At 36.8% G+C, this 23,936-nt stretch overlaps 5 protein-coding genes across 7 annotated transcripts; 3 read left to right on the plus strand and 2 right to left on the minus strand.

Moving 5' to 3' along the window:
• The first annotated feature begins 289 nt into the window (after window positions 1-289).
• Window positions 290-7,062, plus strand: LOC111800976 (phosphoglucomutase). Of its 2 annotated transcripts, XM_023684921.1 has the most exons (18): window positions 306-443; window positions 1,504-1,722; window positions 1,993-2,053; window positions 2,332-2,515; window positions 2,833-2,885; window positions 3,405-3,493; window positions 3,806-4,045; window positions 4,138-4,202; window positions 4,661-4,721; window positions 4,804-4,921; window positions 5,029-5,110; window positions 5,230-5,302; window positions 5,369-5,430; window positions 5,775-5,870; window positions 5,970-6,124; window positions 6,207-6,303; window positions 6,580-6,657; window positions 6,742-7,062. In XM_023684921.1, exons 1-18 carry the CDS (start codon window positions 437-439, stop codon window positions 6,847-6,849), a joined length of 1,848 nt encoding a protein of 615 aa, XP_023540689.1. In that variant the 5' UTR covers window positions 306-436; the 3' UTR covers window positions 6,850-7,062. The 2 variants fall into 2 exon arrangements, with proteins under 2 accessions (XP_023540698.1, XP_023540689.1); XM_023684930.1 differs by lacking the exon at window positions 1,504-1,722 and having other exon boundaries at window positions 290-443.
• A 154-nt stretch (window positions 7,063-7,216) lies between these two features.
• Window positions 7,217-9,760, minus strand: LOC111801046. Its single transcript, XM_023685016.1, has 3 exons — window positions 9,256-9,760; window positions 8,225-8,621; window positions 7,217-7,723 (listed from the first exon to the last, which is right to left on the minus strand). The coding sequence occupies exons 1-3, from the start codon at window positions 9,410-9,412 to the stop codon at window positions 7,435-7,437; spliced, it is 843 nt and encodes a 280-aa protein (XP_023540784.1). The 5' UTR covers window positions 9,413-9,760; the 3' UTR covers window positions 7,217-7,434.
• LOC111801024 (mRNA-decapping enzyme subunit 2-like) lies at window positions 7,735-14,687 on the plus strand. Of its 2 annotated transcripts, none has more exons than XM_023684994.1 (8): window positions 7,735-7,881; window positions 11,640-11,791; window positions 11,974-12,101; window positions 12,217-12,312; window positions 12,601-12,753; window positions 13,943-14,046; window positions 14,128-14,195; window positions 14,434-14,687. In XM_023684994.1, exons 1-8 carry the CDS (start codon window positions 7,820-7,822, stop codon window positions 14,622-14,624), a joined length of 954 nt encoding a protein of 317 aa, XP_023540762.1. In that variant the 5' UTR covers window positions 7,735-7,819; the 3' UTR covers window positions 14,625-14,687. The 2 variants fall into 2 exon arrangements, with proteins under 2 accessions (XP_023540762.1, XP_023540752.1); XM_023684984.1 differs by lacking the exon at window positions 7,735-7,881 and adding an exon at window positions 10,395-10,645.
• A 1,806-nt stretch (window positions 14,688-16,493) lies between these two features.
• Window positions 16,494-19,461, minus strand: LOC111801015 (mannan endo-1,4-beta-mannosidase 6-like). Its single transcript, XM_023684972.1, has 6 exons — window positions 19,264-19,461; window positions 18,727-19,006; window positions 17,771-17,965; window positions 17,533-17,655; window positions 17,185-17,396; window positions 16,494-17,087 (listed from the first exon to the last, which is right to left on the minus strand). The coding sequence occupies exons 1-6, from the start codon at window positions 19,407-19,409 to the stop codon at window positions 16,646-16,648; spliced, it is 1,398 nt and encodes a 465-aa protein (XP_023540740.1). The 5' UTR covers window positions 19,410-19,461; the 3' UTR covers window positions 16,494-16,645.
• A 154-nt stretch (window positions 19,462-19,615) lies between these two features.
• LOC111801036 (probable aquaporin PIP2-5) lies at window positions 19,616-23,093 on the plus strand. Its single transcript, XM_023685004.1, has 4 exons — window positions 19,616-20,330; window positions 21,427-21,722; window positions 22,164-22,304; window positions 22,810-23,093. Exons 1-4 carry the CDS (start codon window positions 20,024-20,026, stop codon window positions 22,927-22,929), a joined length of 864 nt encoding a protein of 287 aa, XP_023540772.1. The 5' UTR covers window positions 19,616-20,023; the 3' UTR covers window positions 22,930-23,093.
• Window positions 23,094-23,936: the final 843 nt, after the last annotated feature.

The raw sequence follows: 23,936 nt of genomic DNA on the forward strand, positions 1-23,936 counted from the left end.
CTTAGTATTGTAAGCCTCGAAAGCATAGTAAAAAATGACTAAAAGTTCAAAAGAAAATAAGTCGAGCCTCGATTAAGGGAAGACGTACTTTGTTCGAGGGGAGGTGTTGGATGAAAGTCCCACATCGGCTAATTTAGGGAATGATCATGAGTTTTATAATCAAATAATACTATCTTCATTGGTACGAGACTTCTCGGTGAAGCCCATAACAAAGACATTTTGTTGGTTAACTAAAAATAGTGAGCCACAAAAAAATCTCCAACGATACTAAAGAATAAAAATCAGGCCAGTTCTACGAAGCCAAGTATTTATTAATTTAAAGCCACCAGAGAACAGGACGGCGGAAGAAAGTTGGGAATCATTGCTAACTCCGCACTGCTGAGTAGCTTCTCTAGCTCAATTTTTCTTCGAGGAGAAACGAATCTCTGCTCTCTCAATGGCAGGTACAATTCGTTTTCATATTCTAACGCTACTTTTTGTTGGACAATCTGGAATTGGTATAATCGTATAATTTCCCCGACATTTGTTTCTTTCTGATTCGGTTTCAATTCTGAAAACCACTATGCAATCGATGGTAATCGAGTCTGGGATAAATCAGTCGTTCTGTGACGTTTTCGTTGAAAACAATTATATCGATGTGCAAAGTGAAGAGTATTATTAAGCTTTTGATTTAATTTCTTGTTTGTTCGTCGATTTTTCTTCGCCAGAAAATCGTCTGTGATTGGATTTTGAAATTGGGCAGGAGTTTAAAATAGAAGTGAGCTATGAGCTTTATAGTTTTTTTTTTAGCATAATAGATGTGGAGGTGAGAATTTGAATTTTTGATCTCAAGGGAAGGAATAGATTCTTTAACCCCTGAACGATGCTCATGTTGGCAGCCTAGGCTTTATAGTTCACATGGAATCTATTTTGAGATTTGGGTGGTAGATTAGCGTTTTGACAATCCTTTTCAACAGGCTTTTATTGTCATGACCGATCAAAGTTTCTGCTTATAGTTTTGCTCAAATAGCTGCTCTTGATTCTGCATCGCTTCAGATTTCTCAAACCAATCCATGTCGAGTTTCTTCCCGTATGAAATGAGGAATTGAATGTAGCAAAAACTAGTAAAATTTCAGCAAAAGGACCCTCACAGTTTCACTCCATTCCCAGACCATATTTTTACAGTACGGAGATGTTAAGCTTCGATATGTAGCCGACGAGATTTGAATGATTTTAGACCATACTCATGGCTTGCTCCTTTTTAGTTAACGCAACAAAAACGGAGGAGAGGCATGTAACTAATTGTTATAAAATTATTGTATGTGTTAACAAGGAAGCCCGAAGGCTGTTCCAAACCTGTCAGGGAAGATGCCAACCATATTAAGATTAAGTTTCCTCTGTGTTTGTAGCCTAAATAAAATGCTCAATGGCCTGAAGCTTCCACTTCAGGAATAATGTGACTGTTAACATTATAGATTAATATTCTATGAATACTGAGTCTACAAATTGTAAATTTCTATGCAGCAATTTCAGGGAAGGTTTTCCAAAATATTAATCTATCACAGTGCTACCACCAGTCTAGACAGTTCAGCGACCAATATCGAAGGGACTGTTTTTCCCGTTTTAACTTGCTTCCCTTTGATGGAGGGAAGGTTGCATGGACTGGCACGTCATCCATGCAGCTGCGCACCTTTTCCACACACCAGATAAATTTTATTAATCGAGGACCTGTTCACTGCAATGGTCTGTTCTAGACTCTCACTATCCAGGTTGACATCAAGCGTCAAACCACCATGTTAGACATCCTCTAGGATACATTTGTTTTCCTTGATTCCTCTCATGCATCACGTTTGCTTGCATTTTCTGGTTGGCTGTTTTTCATTCAATTATTATTTTTTGTTTGACTTTGGTTATTTATGATGCCAATTCGTATCTTTTGTTTATGCTTTTCAATTACTCAAATTTTATAGCATTGCCATCTGAAGCATACTTGTTTCCCTGATCTTGTTGCAGCTGCTCCATCTACAATCTCTTCTCTTGATAATATTGATTTCCAGAAGCTTCAAAATGGAAGGTACTAAAAATTGCCTCCTTTTGCCTATTCTGTGTAACCATCTACATGTACTACCACAGTTCTTATATTTTATAAAATAATTGAGATATCATCTTGCCATTAAGTCAAACATGTGAAGTTTTTATGCATCATGGAGTGGTAGGAGGACTTAATAGCACGGAATGTCCTATTTATGTTCCTCTTTATTTGGAGAAATTATCAAATATTAGTCTCCTTCCCAAGATTTTGTAGCTGGTTTGTACTGGCTACCAAATTTCAGAATGTTGCTTAACTTGCAGTGATATTCGAGGCGTTGCTGTTGCTGGTGTCGAGGGAGAGCCTGTGAATCTTACTGAATCAGTTGCAGAAGCAATAGGAGCTGGCTTTGCTGCTTGGTTATTAGAAAAGAAAAAAGCTGATGGTTCACGACGCTTTAGAGTTTCTATTGGACACGACTCACGAATTTCAGCTGAAAAGTTACAGGTATTTCTCCTCCACTTGATGTTTGGATTTAATAATTCTACATTGAATTATTAATGTACTCAGCTAACATTTGGACAATTAAAAATTTGTGTGGTCTCAATGTACCAATACTTCAGTCGTTCTTGTTTTTTTGTTTCAAATCAGCTCCTTGATATTTCTCATGCTTTATGAGTATTGCTTAAATATGTAAACTACAATTTGATGTTCAGTTGACTGAAATATCCAGACATTGACAGATCCCATCCGCCCTGATTTTTTTTTTCTTTCTATTTTGTTATTATTATTTTTACATTTCTGACATCCCAATTAACTTTCAGGATGCAATTTCTCAAGGTATAGCTGGTGCAGGGCTGGATGTTATTCAATACGGGTGAGTTGTATTCTCATGCCAATATTGTTGTTGCTTTTGAAGATAAAATGATAATTCTTATGAGAAAAAGTATAAGATGATAAAATATATTGATTTTATTACCTGTATGCATCTTGTTTAAATTTTTGACACGTAATTCTGAAGATTGAAATTTTTGTTTCATAGCCACCCTTCTCTCTCTGATGAGAAACCATAGAACAAAAATCAATAGTGGCTACACAACAAGGGTCCAATCAACCGGACAGTGCTGAAAAACAAAATAATAATAATAATAAGAGAAAAATCAATAAAGGAAACCAAAAATACACACAAGCAGTCACATGCGAATCTTAAAAAATGTAATTCTCATGCCTCTACTATTTTGGATAATCGGATCCAGCTTCTTTATATTTTCGAGTCTACTGACATTATCTAAGGACTAGATGAGTACAAGGACGAATACTTTTTCTCCTTGGAACTGTGATGCTGGTGCTCCGATTTGTGGGAGACTTATATTTGGTATTTGCTCTTCTTTTATAGATTAGCTTCTACACCAGCTATGTTTAACAGCACTCTTACTGAAGATGAAGCAATTTTTTGTCCTGCTGATGGATCCATTATGATAACAGGTAAACTGCTACACATTAAAAAATCTCTGATTATTGGATTTTAGAGAAAATTTATGGTGGATTTTCAGAAAGCTGAGTGGCTCCAATCGATAGTGCTGTGTGACAACTACAAATTTTAATGTAATGCCCTCATTAAATTTCTATTAGAGATGTGAAATGAAATCAGAGTCCTAGGGGAACTCTAATTGCCCTTTTAAAGCATTGAACGGAACCACATAATTGCAAAAAAAAAAGTAAAGACTNTTTTTTTTTTTTTTTTTTTTTTATCCATGCGAAACATGCTAACAAATCACAAATATTGTTATTTTGCAGCAAGTCATTTGCCGTTCAACAGGAATGGGTTCAAATTTTTTACAAATGCTGGTGGGCTTGGCAAAGCTGACATTAAAGACATTCTGGGGCGTGCTGCAGAATTCTATAAAAACCTGAATAATAGAGATGATTTGATAAATTCAAGGGGGAAAGGTTCTGCAACAATAGAGAAGGTCGATTACATGAGTGTCTATGCATCTGATTTGGTGAAGGCAGTCCGTAAAGCTGCAGGAAATAAAGGTACAATCATCTAAATTTTTCATTGTGCTGAAATGGATATGGAAATTAAAGTTAATTGGTTGGCTTGGTCATGTCTATTTCTTAAACTTCAGAAAAGCCCCTGGAAGGATTCCATATTGTTGTTGATGCTGGAAACGGTGCAGGAGGATTTTTTGCTGTAAGTACCGGCCCTCGAGACACCTGATTTTTAATCAATCCTTTATTTCTACCAGTAGTATGAAGCGTTAAGATTAATTTTATTCCTTCGTTTTTGAGCTTGTGGTAACTTCTTCTGCTTTTGCCTTTTCACAATCTTGTTTATTTTTCATTTTTAATTCCATATAGAATTGAATGTAAACAATAATAAATGTTCTTCTATAGTTCTGTTTTTGTTGGTTGATTCTAATGAAGGTTCTCTATGTTTTCTTTGTTTCGTATTTATATTTAAAATTTCCTTCAATCCTTTGTGATCATGAACAATGAAGAACAAGAACAATAAGTTATTGTTGTGATCATTGTAAAAGCTCTTACAACCATAGTATAGTTGCTTGGCCTAATTATATCGTCAGAAATTGAACAGATACTAGATCAAGAAAATTAGACTCTGACAAATCCTTAATTCCAATCTCTCATCAGGCGAAGGTGCTCGAACCACTGGGCGCAATCACTTCTGGTAGTCAGTTCTTGGAGCCAGATGGTAATATTTGGTTTGGCAAAAGTTAGGTCCAGCTTTCAAAATTGTTTGCGAAAATTAAAAAAGAAAAATATTTTTGTGCCAGGTTTATTTCCAAACCATATCCCAAATCCTGAGGACAAGACTGCAATGAAAGCTATAACAGAGGCTGTCCTTCAGAACAAAGCCGATTTAGGGATCATCTTTGACACTGATGTTGATAGGTAATGATCAATGTTGTAACAATCGTGGTTGCTATTAATGCTTACAGGTAATGTTCGAAAAGTTTTTATGCTATGCCCTAATTGTTTTGAATCATCCTTTTGTCCAGATCTGCTGCTGTGGATTCTAATGGACGTGAGTTCAACCGGAATCGCCTAATTGCCTTGATGTCTGCTATTGTTCTTGAGGAGGTATTTGTGTATCAGCTCTCTGAAGGGCTGTTGTCTTTAATTCGTAAAAGCGGTCACAATACACTTTTTATTCAATTTCGTTTAGCTGTTTATTTATGTTCTGTTTTCCTCCTTCCCAGCATCCTGGAACAACTATTGTTACAGATAGTGTGACTTCTGATGGTCTAACGTTGTTTATAGAGAAGAAACTTGGTATGAAGGATTCCAGAGCTTTTTGAACTTGGTTATATATTTGTCTCTAACTCAACGTTTCTTCAGGGGGAAAGCATCACAGGTTCAAAAGAGGCTACAAAAATGTGATTGATGAAGCTATTCGTTTGGTAAGACTGACTGTTCTACTCTATTCTAATGCCATGATTGGTGTGATCAATGAGTTTCTCAAGGAAATAGCCAGAAAGAATGAATGATTTCTAAAAAGCATGCCACAGATATGACATGACACGACGACATGCCATTGTCTAGAAAATAGACCATGAACACATTAGGAACACATTTTCTTCTATGGTATGCATATGTATCGATTTATGGGCTTACGTTTACTCCTTTTACTGAAGAGTATCAATTGTTGTCAGTTGTCATTTTGGGCCTGACTATCTGATACATTCAACTCTCATCCTGCCCGGTATAACCTTTGTAGTGAAATAATAAAATATTGATGATGTAGAATTCTGTCGGCGAGGAGTCACATTTGGCTATTGAAACCAGTGGTCATGGAGCTCTCAAGGAGAACCATTGGCTTGACGATGGCGCATATCTCATGGTGGGTATTTGACACAGCACCCCACAAACTTACATGTACTAATCTAATTTGTCTCTTTAGCTCCATTGTTTCCTTTAACAATACAAGGATGAATCTCAGGTCAAAATTTTGAACAAACTTGCATCAGCAAGAGCCTCAGGATTGGGTGGCGGAAGCCAAGTTTTGACAGATCTGGTGGACGGTTTACAAGAGCCTGCTGTTGCTGTCGAGTTGCGATTAAAAATAAATCAAAACCATCCAGACCTTCAAGGAGGGTATGCCTATGTGATTTTGTTTTATGAGACATTCTTCTCTTGATGCTTATGCACAAAGTTACTGATAAATTAATGCTTACAGACCCTTCCGTGATTATGGAGAAGCAGTGCTGAAGCATGTTGAGAATCTCGTTGCTTCTGATCCCAAGCTTCTGAAAGCTCCTGTTAACTATGAAGGGGTAAGTTTAGACTTGTCTCCTGGATAAAATCAATTTAAATTATGCTTCATCAATGATGTTTCCACGGTTTCAGTCCTCGATTTCCCATATGGTAAATTGGTGTTTCCGAAATTTCTACACTCCGAAAAATGAAAAACAAAAAAACAGGAACTTTTGTCGAACACTTTTGTTTTTCACTAACTGGAAATGAGAAATAATGTGAGAGTATCAAGAATTAATACTCATGGATGTAAATGATTTGTGCAAGGTTTAACAAATCTTTCCACTCAAAAACAGGTTCGGGTTTCTGGATTTGGCGGGTGGTTCCTTCTGAGGCTCTCACTGCACGATCCGGTTCTTCCTCTTAACATCGAGGTAAACCATCCATATCTAAGTTGCTGTCACCATTCTGGTATGCTTTTTTTGCAGCTAGTAAATTGTGAATGTTGTGTGTTCTAGGCACCAAGCCATGACGATGCCATAAATCTCGGCCTCGCAGTCCTTGCTGCTGTAAAGGAATTCCCTGCCTTGGATACATCTGCACTAGACAAATTTGTTCAAGTATGAATAAGTTCCTGAGGAACACGAGCTCTATAATTTTCAAATTCGATGTTTCAAATATTCCCGAAAATTGCATTTGCTTCTCAATAGGTTTCAATGTTTTTTTACTTTCCAGGCATGAACCAGAGATTTTTCTCCCAAAACTCTCTAAATGATATACCAGTTGGTGATAACCATTCCTTTTCCTGCCATTCTAATGCCATATTCTCAGTTTCTGTTTGTGTGCTACACTTCAAGTTATATTTATATAGTTCATACATATAATCATTTTATTTAATGCGACTCTAAAAATTGGGTTAGACCATTTGTTAGAATTTCATTTTTAAAGCGTCAATGAATAATTTTTGTGTGTGTGAAGATATCAACACAATGCTTTTAGATTATTAGAGCAAATTCTTAGCTTATTTTGAATCAGAAGTTCATAGAAGAATTCCACATAATGTAATTAATCATACAAACTTTCTTCAATCTATACAAGCTGTTCTAAGCCATCCTACCTTTTCTGCTTTGTTCAGGAATGATAGTTTCTATAGGATTCCTTCCCACCCTTATTTTCATCTGCGGATAATGGTTGAAATGTCCTTTGAAGTTCTAAATTGAGGTTGGGTTCTTCAGAAGCTTCATCATGAAGCTGTACTTGATGTCTGGAGAGGTCTTTGGCTCTGGCCAGTTTGCTCCTTCTGGTACTTTTATGCTTTTGAAACCCTGACCTCTATATAGCTTTGTAGCCCCGGGATTGCTTGTATCACAATGCAACGCAATCGCTCGGCACCCCCAGTTCCTGGCTTCAGCTTCTGCCTTCAGTATTAGCTTTTTTGCTATTCCCTTACGTCGAAACTTCTCACGAACTGCTACGTTTGATACGTATGCGATCCCTGTCCTGCCACAAAAGATACATATCGATTATTGCATTTGCATTGATGTACAGAACCATTTCGAAAGATCAGAATCTTGAAACTAGATCTTTCAAAGGCTGATGATCGAAGCGGAGCCGAAAACTAAGCATGGAGATCAAATTTTCAGACAAAATTACTCGAGGTCAGCTCTTTCTTTACAGGAAATTTATCAGTGAACTGTAGTGATATTGATGTTTATTAACAACTAACTAGTAATGATTGTATGTGAATGGTTTGTTTGCTAACTATGGTATAAATATGGATCAGATACCTACATAAAGACATAAATTCATTTCATCTCATCAGTCAAAGCTTCAAAAACAAGAGAAATGGATCCTGGTTAACATTAAATCTAACTTTCCTGCCTCACTTGAAGAATCTAGCTGAGTTTAAGCTAAAGGGTATTGTTCTTGTTCCTCTCCTAGTCCAATGATCAAAACATAAAGGAACATCTAGATTTGATACCTGTACTCTACTACCCTCACCTTCTTTGCCGCATGGGCCCTTTTCTCGGAAGGAAATCGGCGACGGTGTCGACGGTCAATATTCCAGCAACATAGCCCTTGTTGAGACTAACTTTACCATCAAAACTTCCAAGCTTGAAATCTTCAGGTCTAATTAGGAGTGTTTCATTTTCAGAACCACCAATCACAGCAACCAAACAAATCCTCCTGCAACCATTTGGCACAGACAATCCAGATAACATAGCCACAAGCCTATCAATCCTCACCACAAAATCCAATGGAAACGAGTATTGTGGGAAGAAGGAGCTGCAATGAGTCTCTGCAACTTCCCAACAGTCCTCTATTCTTGCCTCTCTAACTGTTATCTCAGGAGATACAGTTGGAAATAGACCAAAAACTTGACTGGCTTTACAAACTCCTGCAAGGAAAACAACCAAATATCCATTTCTAAGCTCGAAAGTTCAGAATTCCATCTGTCTTCTTTGGCTTTCCCTTTCGGGCTTCCCTTCAAGGTTTTTAAAACGCGTCGGAAGGTTTCCACACCCTTATAAAGGGTGTTTTGTTCTCCTCCCCAATTAATGTGGGATCTCATAATCCACCCTCTTTGAGGGCACAGCATCCTCGCTGACACTTGTTCCTTTCTTCAATCCATGTGGGATCCCTACCAAATCCACCACATTCGGGACTTAGCGTCTTTACTGACACACTGCCTCGTGTCTACCCCCTTCGGAAAAATAGTCTCCTCCCTAGTATATCGCCCGGTGTCTGGCTCTGATACTATTTGTAACAGCCCAGGCTCACCGCTAGCAAATATTGTCCTCTTTAAGTTTTCCTTATCGGGATTACCCTCAAAGATTTTAAAACGTGTATGCTAGGAAGATTTCCACACTCTATATGAGGGTGTTTCGTTCTCCTCCCCAACCGACGTGGGATCTCAAAATAAAACTCACAACAGCAACCAAATTCTGATCGATGGGAATTAGCAGATGAAGGTAAATTAACAAACAAAAGAATAAGAATCAAAGAAAAACCCATAAAAAGAAGAGATCCACCTGGGCCTGATTTGGGTAAAGAACGAAGAGAGACGCCATGACCAAGAGCAGATGTGTTTGGATTGAAGCTTCTGGAAGAAGAGGGTCCGAGGGAAGTGTACGAAGAAGAAGAAGAAGAAGATGAAGAGAGTGTTAGCCCTAAGTTAATGGCCCGCATTTCCAGAGCGATCCGATCCGATCCAATTCCTTCGCTGGTCTGGTCTGTTCCTCAGCAATTGGAGATTGTTTCGGAATTGGGTTTATTGGGTAAAGGATGCAAAGGATCAGCCGGCGATAGAGCCGGCACGCGAGTGATCGACGACGGAAGAAACGGTGGTTGCCGCCGTAGCATCGTTCATTCCGATGAAGAGAAGAACCGAAGCTCACCCAACTCCAAGTTGAAAGGCGCTTGTAGTAGGAAACGTCTTGGTATTAGTCAGTCATCCATGTGAAGAAGCTACTACTCACTCTCTTTGGTCAAATGAAGATGTGGATAACTCTTTCTCATCATTGAAGAGTTTTGAATCTCATGACTTCGAATAAAATCTGTGGTTCAGATGCACTTCAAATTTATAATTTTTATAACACTAAATTAATAAAAAAATAAATAATTTAACTTTATTTTTTTTAATAATACCTTTTAACGTATTCGACAGTTAAAATATCTATTCGTAGCCATTAGTCCCAGGTTCGGAGGAGACTTCAAGTCTACAAAATGAGTTCAGTCTTCTCTAAATCCACTTAGAAATTTGAGTCAACAGAATGAGTTGGGGTCGCAGTCCGAGATCTACCTGCTTCACATACAAGTAAACGATAGAGGGGACTTTGAGTCCACCTAGTAAAATCGTAGACGGTTCAAGATCCACTTACTCTGCATATAGTTATACAATGGAAGGGACTTCGAGTCCTTTGAATGAGCTCACATGAGCTCGAAGTCTTTTGAATGAGCTCATTTGGTAGGCTCGGAACTTGAATGAGCTCATTTTGTGGACTCGAATGAGCTCGAAGTCTTTTTGAAACCTACCTACTTTGAATATGAGTTTAGTTAGAAGGGAAGCTGGTATGATTTCATTGGTGAGCAAATTTGGATGTCTGGTCCGGTCGGGCCGGTTCGGAAAGGAAACCATAAACCGGGTCGATGCAAATTCATAGAAACGCACTCATCGATTGACTACATTGGCTTGCTTTATCGTTTCGCATCTACTTCTTCTTCCTGTGTGTGGGGCGTTGGGTGAATCCAATCCAGTTTTGGCGCTCTTTCATTCAGGATCGACGAAGAGGAGCTGAATCTCTTCGTCTCGCTCTCGTCGATTCCAATTCGGAATTCCATGGCCGCTCTTCACAGCTCCTCCTGCACTGCTCCGGTCAAAAACGGTCTTCCTCCTCAGGAACTCCTCGACGATCTTTGTAGGTCAGTTCTTCAACTCAACTCAACTCAACTCTCTCACTAGTTTTAGTGTTCGTACTTGTTGTTGAACTACTCGATAGTGTGCTGCGAGTATCACATTCTTTTCAGGTTGACTGACTTTTTTGCGATGTCTTATTACATTCTACTGGTTTCTGTTCTGCCAAACGATTGAGAGCTTCCGTTCGATCGTAATAGCTAGAAATTGAAAAATAAAAGTAGTACGTTTAGTCGCAAGAAATTGTCCTTGAAAACGACAATGAAGCATAGGGAGTTGAATTTTGGACTAGGAATGCGGTTTAGAGTTGATCGGCTACACGGAGATTTCTTTTATGGATGTACATTTGGTTTTTTTTTTTTTTTTTTTCTCCATTGATTTCTCTTCTGACTTAGCTTTAAAATGCTTGATGTTGCGCAATCTTCGTTTTTGACGGCGAGTGTGGTTAGTCCATGATTTTTGTTATGAGGAGCTTGTTGGCACATTTCTGAACTGACAGTTGGATGGTTTTACGCTCGAAGCAACACTATGTTCTTTGATGTAACAAAGGTGAAGTTATTGTGATTGTGTGTAATGATGAGTGATAATGTTGGAGGATGGTTAATGTTAGGGAAGAGGTCATGTAAGATGGGGAATAGACTTTAAATCAGGCATTTTGAGCTCAACGAAGGGTTATGCGATAAAACGAGCTCTGTTGGCTTAGTGTTTTGGTGGACCTTACTGTTAGAATAAAGTTTTCAGAACTGACCGAGTAAGAAATCTTTCTCGTAGTACAGAATACATATGAATTTCTTTTAGGTAAATAAGTTGTTACTCCAACAAATATTGTTGTTTCCTAGGCCCATTACATCCTTAGTCTTTGTATGCGATATGATCTTGATGGATCTTCAATTCATTCTCCATTAGTTTTCATATTTCTAACCAGCACGATGCTCTCTGAATCTCTTTTCCACCTCCATTATTTGCTTCAACATTTCATTGTTTTGTGTTGATTTTCTGCAGTCGGTTTGTTTTGAATGTGCCGAAGGAAGATCTACAGTCATTTGAAAGGATTCTTTTTCTCATAGAGTATGCACATTGGTTTTATGAAGACAATTCAGTGGAAAGAAATCCGTCTTTAAAGTCATTAAATCTGAAGGAGTTCACTTCGTTACGTATCCTGCATAGCTGTGCAACCAATTGATTATGGGAAAATAATAGTGGGAGTCCTCTCTCTCTCTAATGATGATTAATACTTGTTAGTAGTATACTTTATTTTTTTTCTTCTTAATCCAGATTCACGTGCCTTTGTTGTCTTCGATTCTGCACATTCTTGTTTCTCCTTATTAGATATCAGTGTTCAAAAGTTGTGATGTCTTAAAACCATATGTCGCCCATATTGATGATATCTTTAAAGACTTCACTTCATACAAGGTTCGAGTTCCTGTAACTGGGGCAATCATATTAGATGAGACCTCTGAACGGGTGAGCTCTTGTTAATGAAGCTCAGCACACTTTAAAATTGTTTAAGCTATATTTTCCCACATGATGTAAAGGAAGTTGACACTGTCCCCTTTTATTTCTTATTGGCAATATACAGTGCTTGTTGGTGAAGGGGTGGAAAGGATCAAGTTGGAGTTTTCCACGAGGTAAAAAGAGCAAAGATGAGGAAGACCATGCTTGTGCCATTAGAGAAGTAATCTTGATTCTCTTTCTCCTTATTTTTGGCATTCTTATGTAAATTCTACTTGGATAGTAACTGCAAAACTCACTTTTTGTTTAACGAATTAGCTAGTTAGATGCTATTCCATTTCCCTCCGTAGGATCTGGCCAAGAAAGATTGAATCTTGGTTGAATATTTTACTTATCGATGGTGAAAAGTTTCTCTGTTACCGTCAACTTGTTCAGACATCAATTTCCTGTTGCAGTTATTAAATCACCTACTGTGTCTCCTATAAACATAAGATCTCCCATGTGAACGCAGGTACTGGAAGAAACAGGATTTGACATTACAAATCTTATCAACAAATCTGAATACATAGAGGTTATATTTGGACCGCAAAGGGTGCGGCTTTACATCATTGCTGGTGTAAAAGATGATAATATCTTTGCCCCACAAACTAAGAAAGAGATCAGTGTATGTGTTTTCTCTTACCTCAAAATATGTTAGAATTTTAGTTTGGATCTACATCGATATCATTGCCTCAGAAGTGGGGATATCTCATCTCTCCTTTTTGTATGTTCTTCCAAGCAATATTCTTTTGATTCTTATCACAAAAAAGAAAAAATGAAAAAAAGAAGAAATTACTAGTTCTGAGATACTAATATTCTTCCCGTAAAAAAAAAGATGTCAATATTCTCATTAGTTGATAGAACTCTCTTTTCTCAATGCTGTATTTATTTTATGCCATATCAAAACTCATGCAACGGTGATGCTATCGAAAAAGAATGTGCTGATGAATCTTTGGTTTAGTCTTTTTTTTTTCACGATTGTGTAGGCTTTCATCAGGTCTTTTGACAGCCTTTGATTTGATTGAAAATTCAAGCATTTGTAATATGTAGCATGGTTAATTACTTTAAAATGTCTTGTTGCCAACCTGAGCATGACTTACTAGTTAAGACCTTTCTACCTCCCTTAATGTAAGATTCGTAAATTTTAATCTCCACCCTGTTTTGTGATGTAATAATCTTAAAAATGAAAAGTATTGTTCTTGTTAATGAAAGAAGGATGCGTTGATGAATCTTGAGTTTAGTCTATTCCTTTGCAGCATTGGCTTCCATAAAAAATCACGTCTTTGTTTTTTAGTATTAAAATATGCTGTAGGTTTGCTCCATGCATGTAAGAATTTTGAGATTTAATAGCTTTTGGTTAAAAGCTTTAAGATTTAGCAACAAACACTCTTGGCTATCCTGAACTTTTAAATTACCATGTTTTTGCGTTTCATAACATGTTCAACTCAATGGGCTGTAATACTGATGAACATATAATATTTTTGGATTCAACTTAGAGGTTTGGCTTTAGAATTCCTTTTGGATCCCTGTCTGAAAAATTAAACATCCATTGCCTATAAATTCTTTTGCATGTCGGTGGTAGCTTTCATTTTGAACTGAAGTGAACATGGCTTTCGCAAATTTTCTGGGTATCTTAGGAAAAGGGTGAAACGTGTTTAAATAGTATTGAAGCTATTTTAGTACGGTATGATTGTAATATCCTTCTTTTTCTTCTCTCTCTTTTGGTGATGGTGGGGGTGGGAGTGTTTATTGATGCTATGTTTTCAATGGAATCTTTTGTAGTTGAAAGCATGCACTTAACTATTTGTAAACAGGAAATTGCATGGCATCGACTTGGTGATCTTGAACCAGCTGGTGATAATGTAATATCTCGTGGGATGAACGGTCTCAAGCTTTATATGGTTGCTCCTTTTTTGGCGTGAGTACATCTGTATATTCTTAATGATTTCTTCCACATCGTTAACGAATGGTGTTCTAAAGGATCAGCATCTTCTTGCAGATCTCTGAGGTCATGGATTTCGACACATCAGCCCCCTGTAGCTTCAAAACCTGATGTGTCAATAAGAGGTTTCTTTTCTTCACTCATGGATTATAAGATTTTGCACTTATTATCAGTACGAGTTCGCTTCTGATTTCCAAAGATTTATTTTTCTCAAATCAAGTTATAGGCATCCAAATTCCAAGCCAAAACCCAAAACCTTTACACTCTCTTAATTGCATAAACTTCCTTCCTAGTTTTTATCAGACCAATCTGCCAATATGCCTTTCTGAGTTTTGCTAATGGAGTCTGTTCTTGTTTTTCAAGGATTAACCGTATGGAAGGCTAAGAACAGCTCGATAGGTAGCAGCAGTACAATCGTGATAGAGAGCCAATTAAGTAAACCAGACATGGATGTTCATGTTTCCACCCCCGACACGGGTCCAGGCAAGAGCTTCAGAAACTTCAAGTTTGATACTGCCTCAATCATACAGTCCATGGAAAGAGCCTTTTCTTAAAAGTCTTCTCTAAGTCTTAAAAGACCTTTTGTCTTAGTTGGTACATGCTTAGACCCTANAAAAAAAAAAAAAAAAAAAAAAAAAAAAAAAAAAAAAAAAAAAAGAGTGAACATAGACTGAGAGAGAATGGGCAAGTGATTTGGTCTTCTCTACCGTCCTCCATGCCATTTTGGACATAAAGTAATGGTTTAGAGTGTTCTTATTTTGTGTGAAATTTGCATATTTCTGTAGTCTATACAAAAGTGTTGATGTGGAAATGTCTGTTGATGAAAAAGGCTTCAACGATCACATTATTAGAGTTGCATCAGTTTGGTGTTGTTGTGGTGAGATAGAGATAGAGATAGAGAAATCACTATTTGATATACTTTGCCAGCTAGATTGCAACGACAGGTGTCGGGTTCGTGGGAGTTCTTCATTATATGGCACATGAATTTCCTGTACAGGAACATGGATGTAGTAGTAATGTCTTGGACTTTGGTGGTTTCTTTAGTTTTTTTTATCAGTTTGGTTTCGTACTCTTGTGGGGTGAGCACTATTTTTCATCCATTAGAAGACATGCTCGTGCTCTTCCCCCTTTTTGATGGCCCCTACCCTTTTCTTTCTTTGTCACTCACATTTTGCTAGTTATGCAGCTTTTATATATATATATATATATATTGATATAAGTCGAGTGAATAGATTTATAAGAATAGTAATCCAAAACCAACTCCGAATTCAAATAAGAATTGAGTTATTATTTAGTTGCTTTTTTCTTTTTGAAGAAAATGGAATTCGGAAATAGGGATGAATGAGATCATTTAGAGACATTAATACTGTTGGTTTGAAATGATCGAAATGATTTTTGAAAGGTATATTTAACCGACCGAAAGTACTAATAGCGTGTTTTTGAAGAAAGTTGAAAATTGGGGTTTAATGGTGTTTTATTTTTAGAATTTTTGAAATAAATTCTAATTATAAAACTGTTTTTTATTCTTGTTGAAAAGTCATTCAAACTCATATTCAATATTTTTTTTGAATTTTTAGAATCACTTTTATTTATTTAGTCAAGAAAATTTTAGAACTACTTTTAATAAAGTGAATAGCATCTTTTGAATTTTTAGAATCACTTTTAAATGTTTTCTCAATAAAATTTTTCGAATTACGTTCATTAGAGTAACTTATTTTAAGCCTTTCAAAAAGTTACCAGACCTACTTTCGGGTATTGGCCTATGTCTAGACACGTGGTAAATTTACTTCACCGAAAGTAAAATGCTTTTCACTGCGAAGTCGGTGACGCACTGACAGCTCACCATACTGTTTGGCCTTTCTTATAACGTGGCGTTATTCTATTGGATGGGTGACTCAAAGACAGAGGTGATCGTTGGTCTGTCACTGTCCAGACTAAAATACCAAATTACCCACAAAAAAGAAAAGAAAAAAATGTTCAAATTAGATATCAAATCTTTCTCAGGCTGTAAGCATCAGAGTCAAAAGGAATTGGAATTTGCTCTCTTCTTCTACTGTTACCTTTATGTTGGTTATTTTTTTTAAAATATTATATACTCGAACAATTAAAGAAATTCAACCACGTAAATATAGACTTAAATTTTAGTCGATATAATAACTTAACGGTTGAGTTATGCTTCTAAATATTATTTTGAAGCTCTGAACTCTCTTAACCGGTCCATAATTAGAATAAGAGATCNTGCTCTCTTCTTCTACTGTTACCTTTATGTTGGTTATTTTTTTAAAATATTATATACTCGAACAATTAAAGAAATTCAACCACGTAAATATAGACTTAAATTTTAGTCGATATAATAACTTAACTGTTGAGTTATGCTTCTAAATATTATTTTGAAGCTCTTAACTCTCTTAACCGGTCCATAATTAGAATAAGAGATGATAATTCAAACTTCTATATTTTAAAAGCAAGATCATACAAGGAAGAAAGTTCGTTATTTATGATACATGGAATTCATGTATACCCTTCCAGATAATCTATAAGGATCGGATACCTATATACTTGGCGACGAGTTCATTTACAGATCATGATCATGGTGGCCGAGAAAGAGGAGATCCATAGCATTTTTCTTCTTGCAACCCCAACGGCATTTCATGGAACACATGGAGTTGAAGAGGGACAACCTTGTAGATTGCAGAGTTATAACGTTTGAGGTTGAAGGAGATTTGGAGAGCACAATTGCATAACCATCATCCATGTTCTCAGTTCCTTCAGGAAATAGCTGCCATACCAGGCTTCCTCCCCCACTCCCTCCTTTCTTTGTTGAATCCAACAGGGTCTTGTACACTGAGTTAATGAATGCATCTCGGAAACTCGAGTTGTATCCAGGATCTTTCGACGAGACCCCGAACTCGGCGAAAATGACTGGCATTCCGAGGTACTTTTCTGCATCCTCTATATGAGCCTCCATCCATGATTTTGTGAATTGAAGATGGGCGTCCGAGATCGTTTGAGAAACCCTTTGACAATGAGTTAATGTTAATCATCAAAGTTGTAACATTAGAAAAGAAAAGATTCTAGTTCATATCATGTTTAATGAATGTTCTGGCAACATACCATGTGTCTGCATAAATGTGAACTGAAGCAAAATCAACACCAAGAACTTTATGGTTTCTGATGAAATCAGTTCCAACTTGTTGAGCATAAGTATTTGGATTGAACTGAACTCTGTTGGGTGTGGATGGGCCATAAAATCCCTCCAAACCAACTTCCAGTAAGTGCTTTGGATCCATGCTCTTCACATACACAGCCATTTCTTGAATCCATCCCTGCCAATGCCAATGCCAATGCCATTCAATAACTTCAATTTACAATATTGGTTGCTCAGATGCACCACAATTCCAACTCTTTCTTTCAAGATATGAACTATGGGGCTATGCAAAATGGCAGTTATAGAAAGCAAACCTGAAGTTTATCGCCAGAAGGATCCGACGTGCAACGAGGTTCGTTCATCAATTCCCAGGCGAAAATGGTTGGATCATCTTTGTACATGACATTTGTGAATGAATTCACTCTATTAAGCACCGTCTATACCATTCACATGGGAAAAAACAGATATCAGTTTCACGCTAACAATAGAATGATTGATTCAATTCAGTTGATGTATTATGCAAAGTAATGTGTTGGGAAGTTGGGAACTCACCTTAACATGAGCCTTGTAGTAGCTTCTGAGAGTTGAATCAGAGAAGAAATCGTCATCAGATGTCAAGTTGAGGCCAGCAGCTTTCCCCCATTTCACATACTGTGCTTTGCCACCATATGCTTCCCAATTGTTTGCTAATGACAATATAAGTCTTATCTTATACTTCTTTGCTTCACTAATCACAAAATCTAATCCCTGCCATTCATTAAAATGAAAGGAAGTTACATAGGGATGAATGGAATTTATGATTGTACAGTTTGGCACATGCACGGCCATCATTCAATACAGGCGTAAAAATGAGTGAATATGAATATGTTGAAACACAATGTGAGGTCCCATATCGGTTGGGGAGGAGAACAAACCATTCTTTATAAGGGTGTGGAAACTCCTCCCTAGTAGATGTATTTTAAAAACCTTGAGGGGAAGCCCGAAAGGGAAAATCCAAAAAGGACAATATCTGCTAGCAGTAGGCTTGGGCCGTTACAAATGGTATTAGAGCAAGACATGAGGTGGTGTGCCAGCGAGGAGGCTGAGCCCCGAAGGGGGTGGACACGAGATGGTGTGCTAGCAAGGACGTTGGGCCCGGAAGGGGGTGGATTGGGGGGTCCCACATCGATTGGAGAAGGGAACGAGTGCCAGCAAGGACGCTGGCCCCAAAGGGGAGGGAAATTGTGAGATCTCACATCGGTTTGGAGGAGAACAAACCATTTTTTATAAGGGTGTGGAAACCTCTCCCTAGTAGACACGTTTTAAGAATCTTGAGGGGAAGCTCGAAAGGGAAAGCCGAAAGAGGACAATATCTGCTAGCGGTGAGCTTGAGCTGTTACACATAACTTCTATGTTTGTTTTCATAATGATATTTAAGAAATATGATCGAGTGGCTAGTAGATGTTACTCTTGTTCTTAAAAATAGAAAGCTGTTTTGTAAATAACTCCTAATGAATAGCCTTGAGTACCTTGAAGACTTCTTCATCATACACAGAAGGAGACTTTTGAAGAGCTCTCCACTGGCCATCATTGAATGCCCATGTCCTACAAACTGTTAAACCAACAGAAGCAGCTTGTTTAAACAACTCTGTGACCTTTCCTCTCGTGGATTGATCTGCTGCAAATATCATCAACCAGTATGTGTTGAAACCATTAACATAGAACGGTTGGCCATCTACTACAAACTGGTTCTGCCTTGTCTCCACCATACTCCATGGATCATCTTCCTTTTCAACCACTCCATCAAACCTATATTGATGAACAAAAAACAAAAATGTGCCCTTAAATGTTATTTTGGTCCTAAACTTTCATACAATTATGGTCCCTAAATTCCATATAAAATTATGTTTTGGTCTTGTCCTGTGTCACGAAATTGAGTTTTAAACATCTAAACAAAAGATGTGAAGATCAAACTAAAACATCTAAACAAACAAAGGAAATAACTGTGGGACCAAAGGAGAAAAGGGTATAACAATAAAGGCGAGCAGACAAAAAGTAATAGTTACCCATGACTCAAATGATTCTCAGTTGTATCCTCAACCAAGAGATCAAATTGCTGATTATTCCCAACCCCATCACCCTCAACAGTGAAGACAAAAACAGCAATCAGAAAAACGAGTTTTAAACTGAGAATTGTGTAATGAACAGCCATTGTTTTGATTTCTCAAAGAGAAATTTACCACACTTTTGAACCACCATTTCTCTTGGGATATATAGAAATATTTCAGCTACATTAACATTAGACGCAACAGAGCATTTCAGGAAAGAGTTAAACCGTTCCAATCCTTTGAAGGCAAGAAAATGAACATATTGATATCAATCGTTTAATCTTTCAGTTTCAGATATGGCAATGGCCGTAAGAGTAAAGATGCAAACGCAATCACTTCTAAGCAACGTTCTTCTAATAAACTGTAAATGCATACACAGGGCAAAGACGTTAAAAGGTTACCGCCATTGATTATTTATTTGAAGCATGAAAGGAATTTGTCGTTACTGTAGTAAGTGGTATGCACAGTGAAATCACTGTTCTGAGTGGGTCAGAACGACAAAGGTACGGAGCATAGCAATGGCAAGTGGGTGGGCGGTGTGCCCAACTCAGCCGGAGCCGCTGAAACTCACTGCTCCTTTTCTCTTTTCATCCTTCAATTTCCTCTTATTAAATGCAGCTCCTCCCTCCCCAACTTTGCACCATATTCAAATCAAAATCCATCGCCGGAAGTTGATTTTCTCTCTCCTAGGGCTTCGATTTTCGATTTCTCTGTCATTATGGCGAAGAATGCAGCGGAACGCGGCTCGTTCTCGGCGAAGGACTACCACGATCCACCACCGGCGCCGCTCATCGATGCCGTGGAGATTACGAAATGGTCGTTTTACAGAGCTCTGATTGCGGAGTTCATAGCCACTCTGCTTTTCCTGTACGTCACTGTGTTGACGGTGATCGGCTACAAATCGCAGACGGATCATACCGGCAACAAGAACAATGATGCTTGCGGTGGCGTTGGGATTCTTGGCATTGCCTGGGCGTTTGGTGGAATGATCTTCGTTCTTGTTTACTGTACCGCTGGAATTTCAGGTTCTTCTTTCTCCGTTTCTTCGGCTTAAAGTTGAAGTATTGAAATTCTTTTTCCAGTTTTTTTTTTTTTTTTTTTTTTTTTTTTTTTTCCATTTGTTTTCCAATCTTTTTGGGAATGTGAGAGATTGGATGGGAGAGAGGTATGAGTAATTGTATTTTTATTTATTATTATTATTATTTTAAAACCATAGAATGAATATTGAAAAATAATCTAAGTGACCCCAATGTTAGAGTCGAGAAATGCACACATGCAAATATGATTTCGTGTCTAGTGGCATAAAACATCATGTCTTGGCTTTGGCTCTAATTTTTTTTTTTTTTTTTTTTTTTTGGTTGAGAGTTCATGATATTATCATGCACTTTGTTTACGTTATTCCATTTGGCGCTTACACATTATTATTATTATTATTATTATTATTTTTTGTGTAAAAATCATTTTTAAATCAATATTTTATTGATTTTAGATCCTCATTTTAAAATTTATACCCAGTTGAAAATGTAAACAAAAATATCAAAATTCGTATGTAATAGAAATATTTATAAAAATTTTGAAAAAAAAATACTGATAGAAATTCCTATAAATATCATATTTTTATTTAATTTTTTTAAAGTATATACAAATTATGCAAATTTGAATAAAATTGTAACAAAATCCAAATATTCCTTCTCATTTATTAAACTATAGTTTATATATAGGAAATTATATATTAATTTTATTATTATTTTTTTCCATTTAAAGAAAAGCTTTTAATATTTCAAATTTTTTCTTGTATTATTGTAATAAACCACAAATTAGAATCTTTCGACGGTCATATTTAATCTCCAATATAAATATATAATATTGTGATATCCCATTGGGAAGAGAACAAAACACTCTTGGTAAGGGTGTGGAAACTTTCCCGAGCAATTGTTTTAAAGCCTTGAGGGGAAGCCTGAAAGGAAAAGACCAATGAGGACAATATTTGTTAGCGGTGAGCTTGAGTCGTTACAAATATTTTAATTATTTAGCAGTTGGTCATAATTTTTAATTTTGAGTTTATTTTTTTAGAAAAATGAGAGAAAAGAAAGTTAGTGTTGACTTGAGGAGGATGTGCAGGTGGGCATATAAATCCAGCAGTGACATTTGGGCTTTTGTTGGCCCGAAAGGTGTCACTTGTCCGGGCCGTGATGTACATGGTGGCCCAATGTTTAGGGGCCATTTGTGGAGTTGGGCTCGTGAAGTCCTTCCAAAAGGCCCACTTCCAGAAGTACGGCGGTGGGGCAAATGGGCTCGCCGACGGCTACACCGTCGGCGTTGGACTGGCGGCGGAGATCGTAGGGACGTTTGTGTTGGTGTATACAGTCTTCTCTGCTACAGATCCCAAACGAAGCGCAAGAGATTCCCACGTTCCTGTATGCATCTTTAATTTTAATTTTAATTTTAATCTCATAAATTATATTTAAAAGATTAAAAATATTTATATTTTAATATTTTTTATAATCTTAAATATTAAATTTTATTATTTCTACTTTCAATAAAAAGTTAAAATTAGTTTATTCTTCAATTTTGTAAAAAATAAAATAAAAAACAAATAATTTCTATATATATATATATATTTTTTGGGTATTTTATTTTAATGGTCAGTTAATTTTCTTGTTATTGAAAGAATTATAAAGTGGGTTCATGTGTTAGGCACCAACTTTCACCTGTAGATGCCTCTTTCAGAACTTACTTTCTTACAGATAATAATAATAAATAAATAAATAAATAAATTACTGTTATCTTTGACCAAACTTTATTTTACTTGGCTTCACATGCATACAAATCCTTATCTTCTTTTTTTGTCATTGAAGGTTTTGGCGCCACTCCCAATTGGATTTGCAGTGTTCATAGTTCACCTGGCCACCATTCCAGTCACTGGCACTGGAATCAACCCAGCTAGGAGCTTGGGATCTGCTGTTATTTTCAACCACCAAAACACTTGGAATAATCACGTTAGTTTCTATTTTTATCTATGGTCGAACTTTATTTAAATATCTATTAATTTAAACAGAACTTAACTAGTTAAGGTATGTACTCCGACTAATAGACTAGAAGTTTGAATCCCTCTATTACCACATGCTGTTTATACTCACTAATAGACTAGAAGTTTGAGTCCCTCCATTCCCATATGTTTATATTCTAACTAAAGACGAGAAGCTCGAGTCCCTCCATTCCCACATATTGGTTCTACTCTGATTAATAGGCTAGAAGTTCGAGTCTACCCTGACTAATAGACTAGAAGTTCGAGTCCCTCCATTCTCACATGTTGTTTATACTCTGACTAATAGACTAGAAGTTCGAGTCCTTCCATTCTCACATGTTATCGAACTAAAAAATCCATCTAAACTTCTTGATTTGATAATGTTTCATAAAAGAATCCAACATTTCAAAAAGAGAAACGTTGATGACTCAAATATTTGGTTTTGGGAACTAATTAGTATGGATACTTGTTTGCAGTGGATATTTTGGGTTGGACCCTTCATAGGAGCAGCCATTGCAGCTTTCTACCACCAATTCATCCTGCGAGCAGGTGCTGTGAAGGCTCTTGGGTCATTTAGAAGCAACCCAAATGTGTGATGATCATAATGCTGCCTTTAATTAGCTCCTAGAGATTTAAGAACCAGATGTTAACACTAGTACTTGCATTTTGAGTTTTATTTCCCATGTTTGCTTGAAACTTTCATGAATCTATTAGTTCTTTCTTTTGCTATTGGAATGATTGAAAATAGTTTTTCCTTCTCGGAAATGGCAAAGTTTGATATTGAGTCGGGAGAAAAATACATAAAAACACAAACTAGAATATGCATCGCCTAATCCACAGGCTAATCCCAACAACTAAGAGTTATAAAATAGTAATAAAATAGATTAGAAAAAAGAGACGAGTATTTATATCATTTGTGGGTGTGGCTAACTCTCCGTGAGGTAACGGTATAATTTTCCAAGGTAAAAGAGCACCTGACCAACTCACCAATTTGAGTTTTGCTCACGTCCCGAATGAATTCTAGGAATATATTCGAAGAAATTCTGACTATCAATAGAAATGGTTTATGGATTACGAACGACTAATGACTGAACTTAATAAGATAGCAATTACAACCCAAGAAGTAACAAGTACTTGGGCATGTACTTAGGAACCTATCGAAAGCTATACTGACTCGTTTCAATCAAGTCTAGGACTATGTCTAATCTTCTACAATTGCCCATTCTATTAAAGAAGCCCAAAGCTAAAATTTGGAGATTTAATTAAAACACAAAAGAAAAAAAGTATTTTGAAAAAATGAAAGAAGAAAAGTGGATTGGCACTAGTATGTATCAGAAAAGAAAAGTGAATTGATTTTGGAATGTACTAAGGAGAGAGACGTAATGATTCTCCCTCCACCACATCCTCACCTCATATGGCACAAAGATGAATGGATTTTCCAATACCTTTCAATGGAATCTCAGTCTTTCATCTTTATGCGCAGTGAAATGAATAAATTTAATATATTCCAAAAAGAAAATAGGATAATTACGTCTTAATCATACCATTTATGAGATCTCACGTTCGTTGGAGAGGAGAACGAAACATTCTTGATAAGGGTGTG

The sequence above is a fragment of the Cucurbita pepo genome, chromosome LG01 (genome assembly GCF_002806865.2).
Source record: "Cucurbita pepo subsp. pepo cultivar mu-cu-16 chromosome LG01, ASM280686v2, whole genome shotgun sequence".
In the NCBI taxonomy this organism is placed as follows: Eukaryota; Viridiplantae; Streptophyta; class Magnoliopsida; order Cucurbitales; family Cucurbitaceae; genus Cucurbita; species Cucurbita pepo.

Excerpts from the sequence above, each read along its gene's own strand:
- LOC111801036 (XM_023685004.1), top strand. The coding sequence starts at position 20,024 with ATGGCGAAGAATGCAGCGGAACGCGGCTCGTTCTCGGCGAAGGACTAC. Across the intron at positions 21,723-22,163 it reads CAAGAGATTCCCACGTTCCT|GTTTTGGCGCCACTCCCAAT; the intron begins GTATGCATCTTT and ends TTGTCATTGAAG. Across the intron at positions 22,305-22,809 it reads AAAACACTTGGAATAATCAC|TGGATATTTTGGGTTGGACC; the intron begins GTTAGTTTCTAT and ends ACTTGTTTGCAG.
- LOC111800976 (XM_023684921.1), top strand. Across the intron at positions 3,494-3,805 it reads TGGATCCATTATGATAACAG|CAAGTCATTTGCCGTTCAAC; the intron begins GTAAACTGCTAC and ends GTTATTTTGCAG. Across the intron at positions 6,304-6,579 it reads CTCCTGTTAACTATGAAGGG|GTTCGGGTTTCTGGATTTGG; the intron begins GTAAGTTTAGAC and ends ACTCAAAAACAG.
- LOC111801015 (XM_023684972.1), bottom strand. The coding sequence starts at position 19,409 with ATGGCTGTTCATTACACAATTCTCAGTTTAAAACTCGTTTTTCTGATT. Across the intron at positions 17,656-17,770 it reads ACTACAAGGCTCATGTTAAG|ACGGTGCTTAATAGAGTGAA; the intron begins GTGAGTTCCCAA and ends TGAATGGTATAG. Across the intron at positions 17,397-17,532 it reads CTTCTGGCGATAAACTTCAG|GGATGGATTCAAGAAATGGC; the intron begins GTTTGCTTTCTA and ends TGGCATTGGCAG.
- LOC111801024 (XM_023684984.1), top strand. The coding sequence starts at position 10,563 with ATGGCCGCTCTTCACAGCTCCTCCTGCACTGCTCCGGTCAAAAACGGT. Across the intron at positions 12,102-12,216 it reads TAGATGAGACCTCTGAACGG|TGCTTGTTGGTGAAGGGGTG; the intron begins GTGAGCTCTTGT and ends GGCAATATACAG. Across the intron at positions 14,047-14,127 it reads ATGGTTGCTCCTTTTTTGGC|ATCTCTGAGGTCATGGATTT; the intron begins GTGAGTACATCT and ends ATCTTCTTGCAG.
- LOC111801046 (XM_023685016.1), bottom strand. The coding sequence starts at position 9,412 with ATGCGGGCCATTAACTTAGGGCTAACACTCTCTTCATCTTCTTCTTCT. Across the intron at positions 8,622-9,255 it reads TTTACCCAAATCAGGCCCAG|GAGTTTGTAAAGCCAGTCAA; the intron begins GTGGATCTCTTC and ends TTTTCCTTGCAG. Across the intron at positions 7,724-8,224 it reads GGGCCCATGCGGCAAAGAAG|GACAGGGATCGCATACGTAT; the intron begins GTGAGGGTAGTA and ends CTTTTGTGGCAG.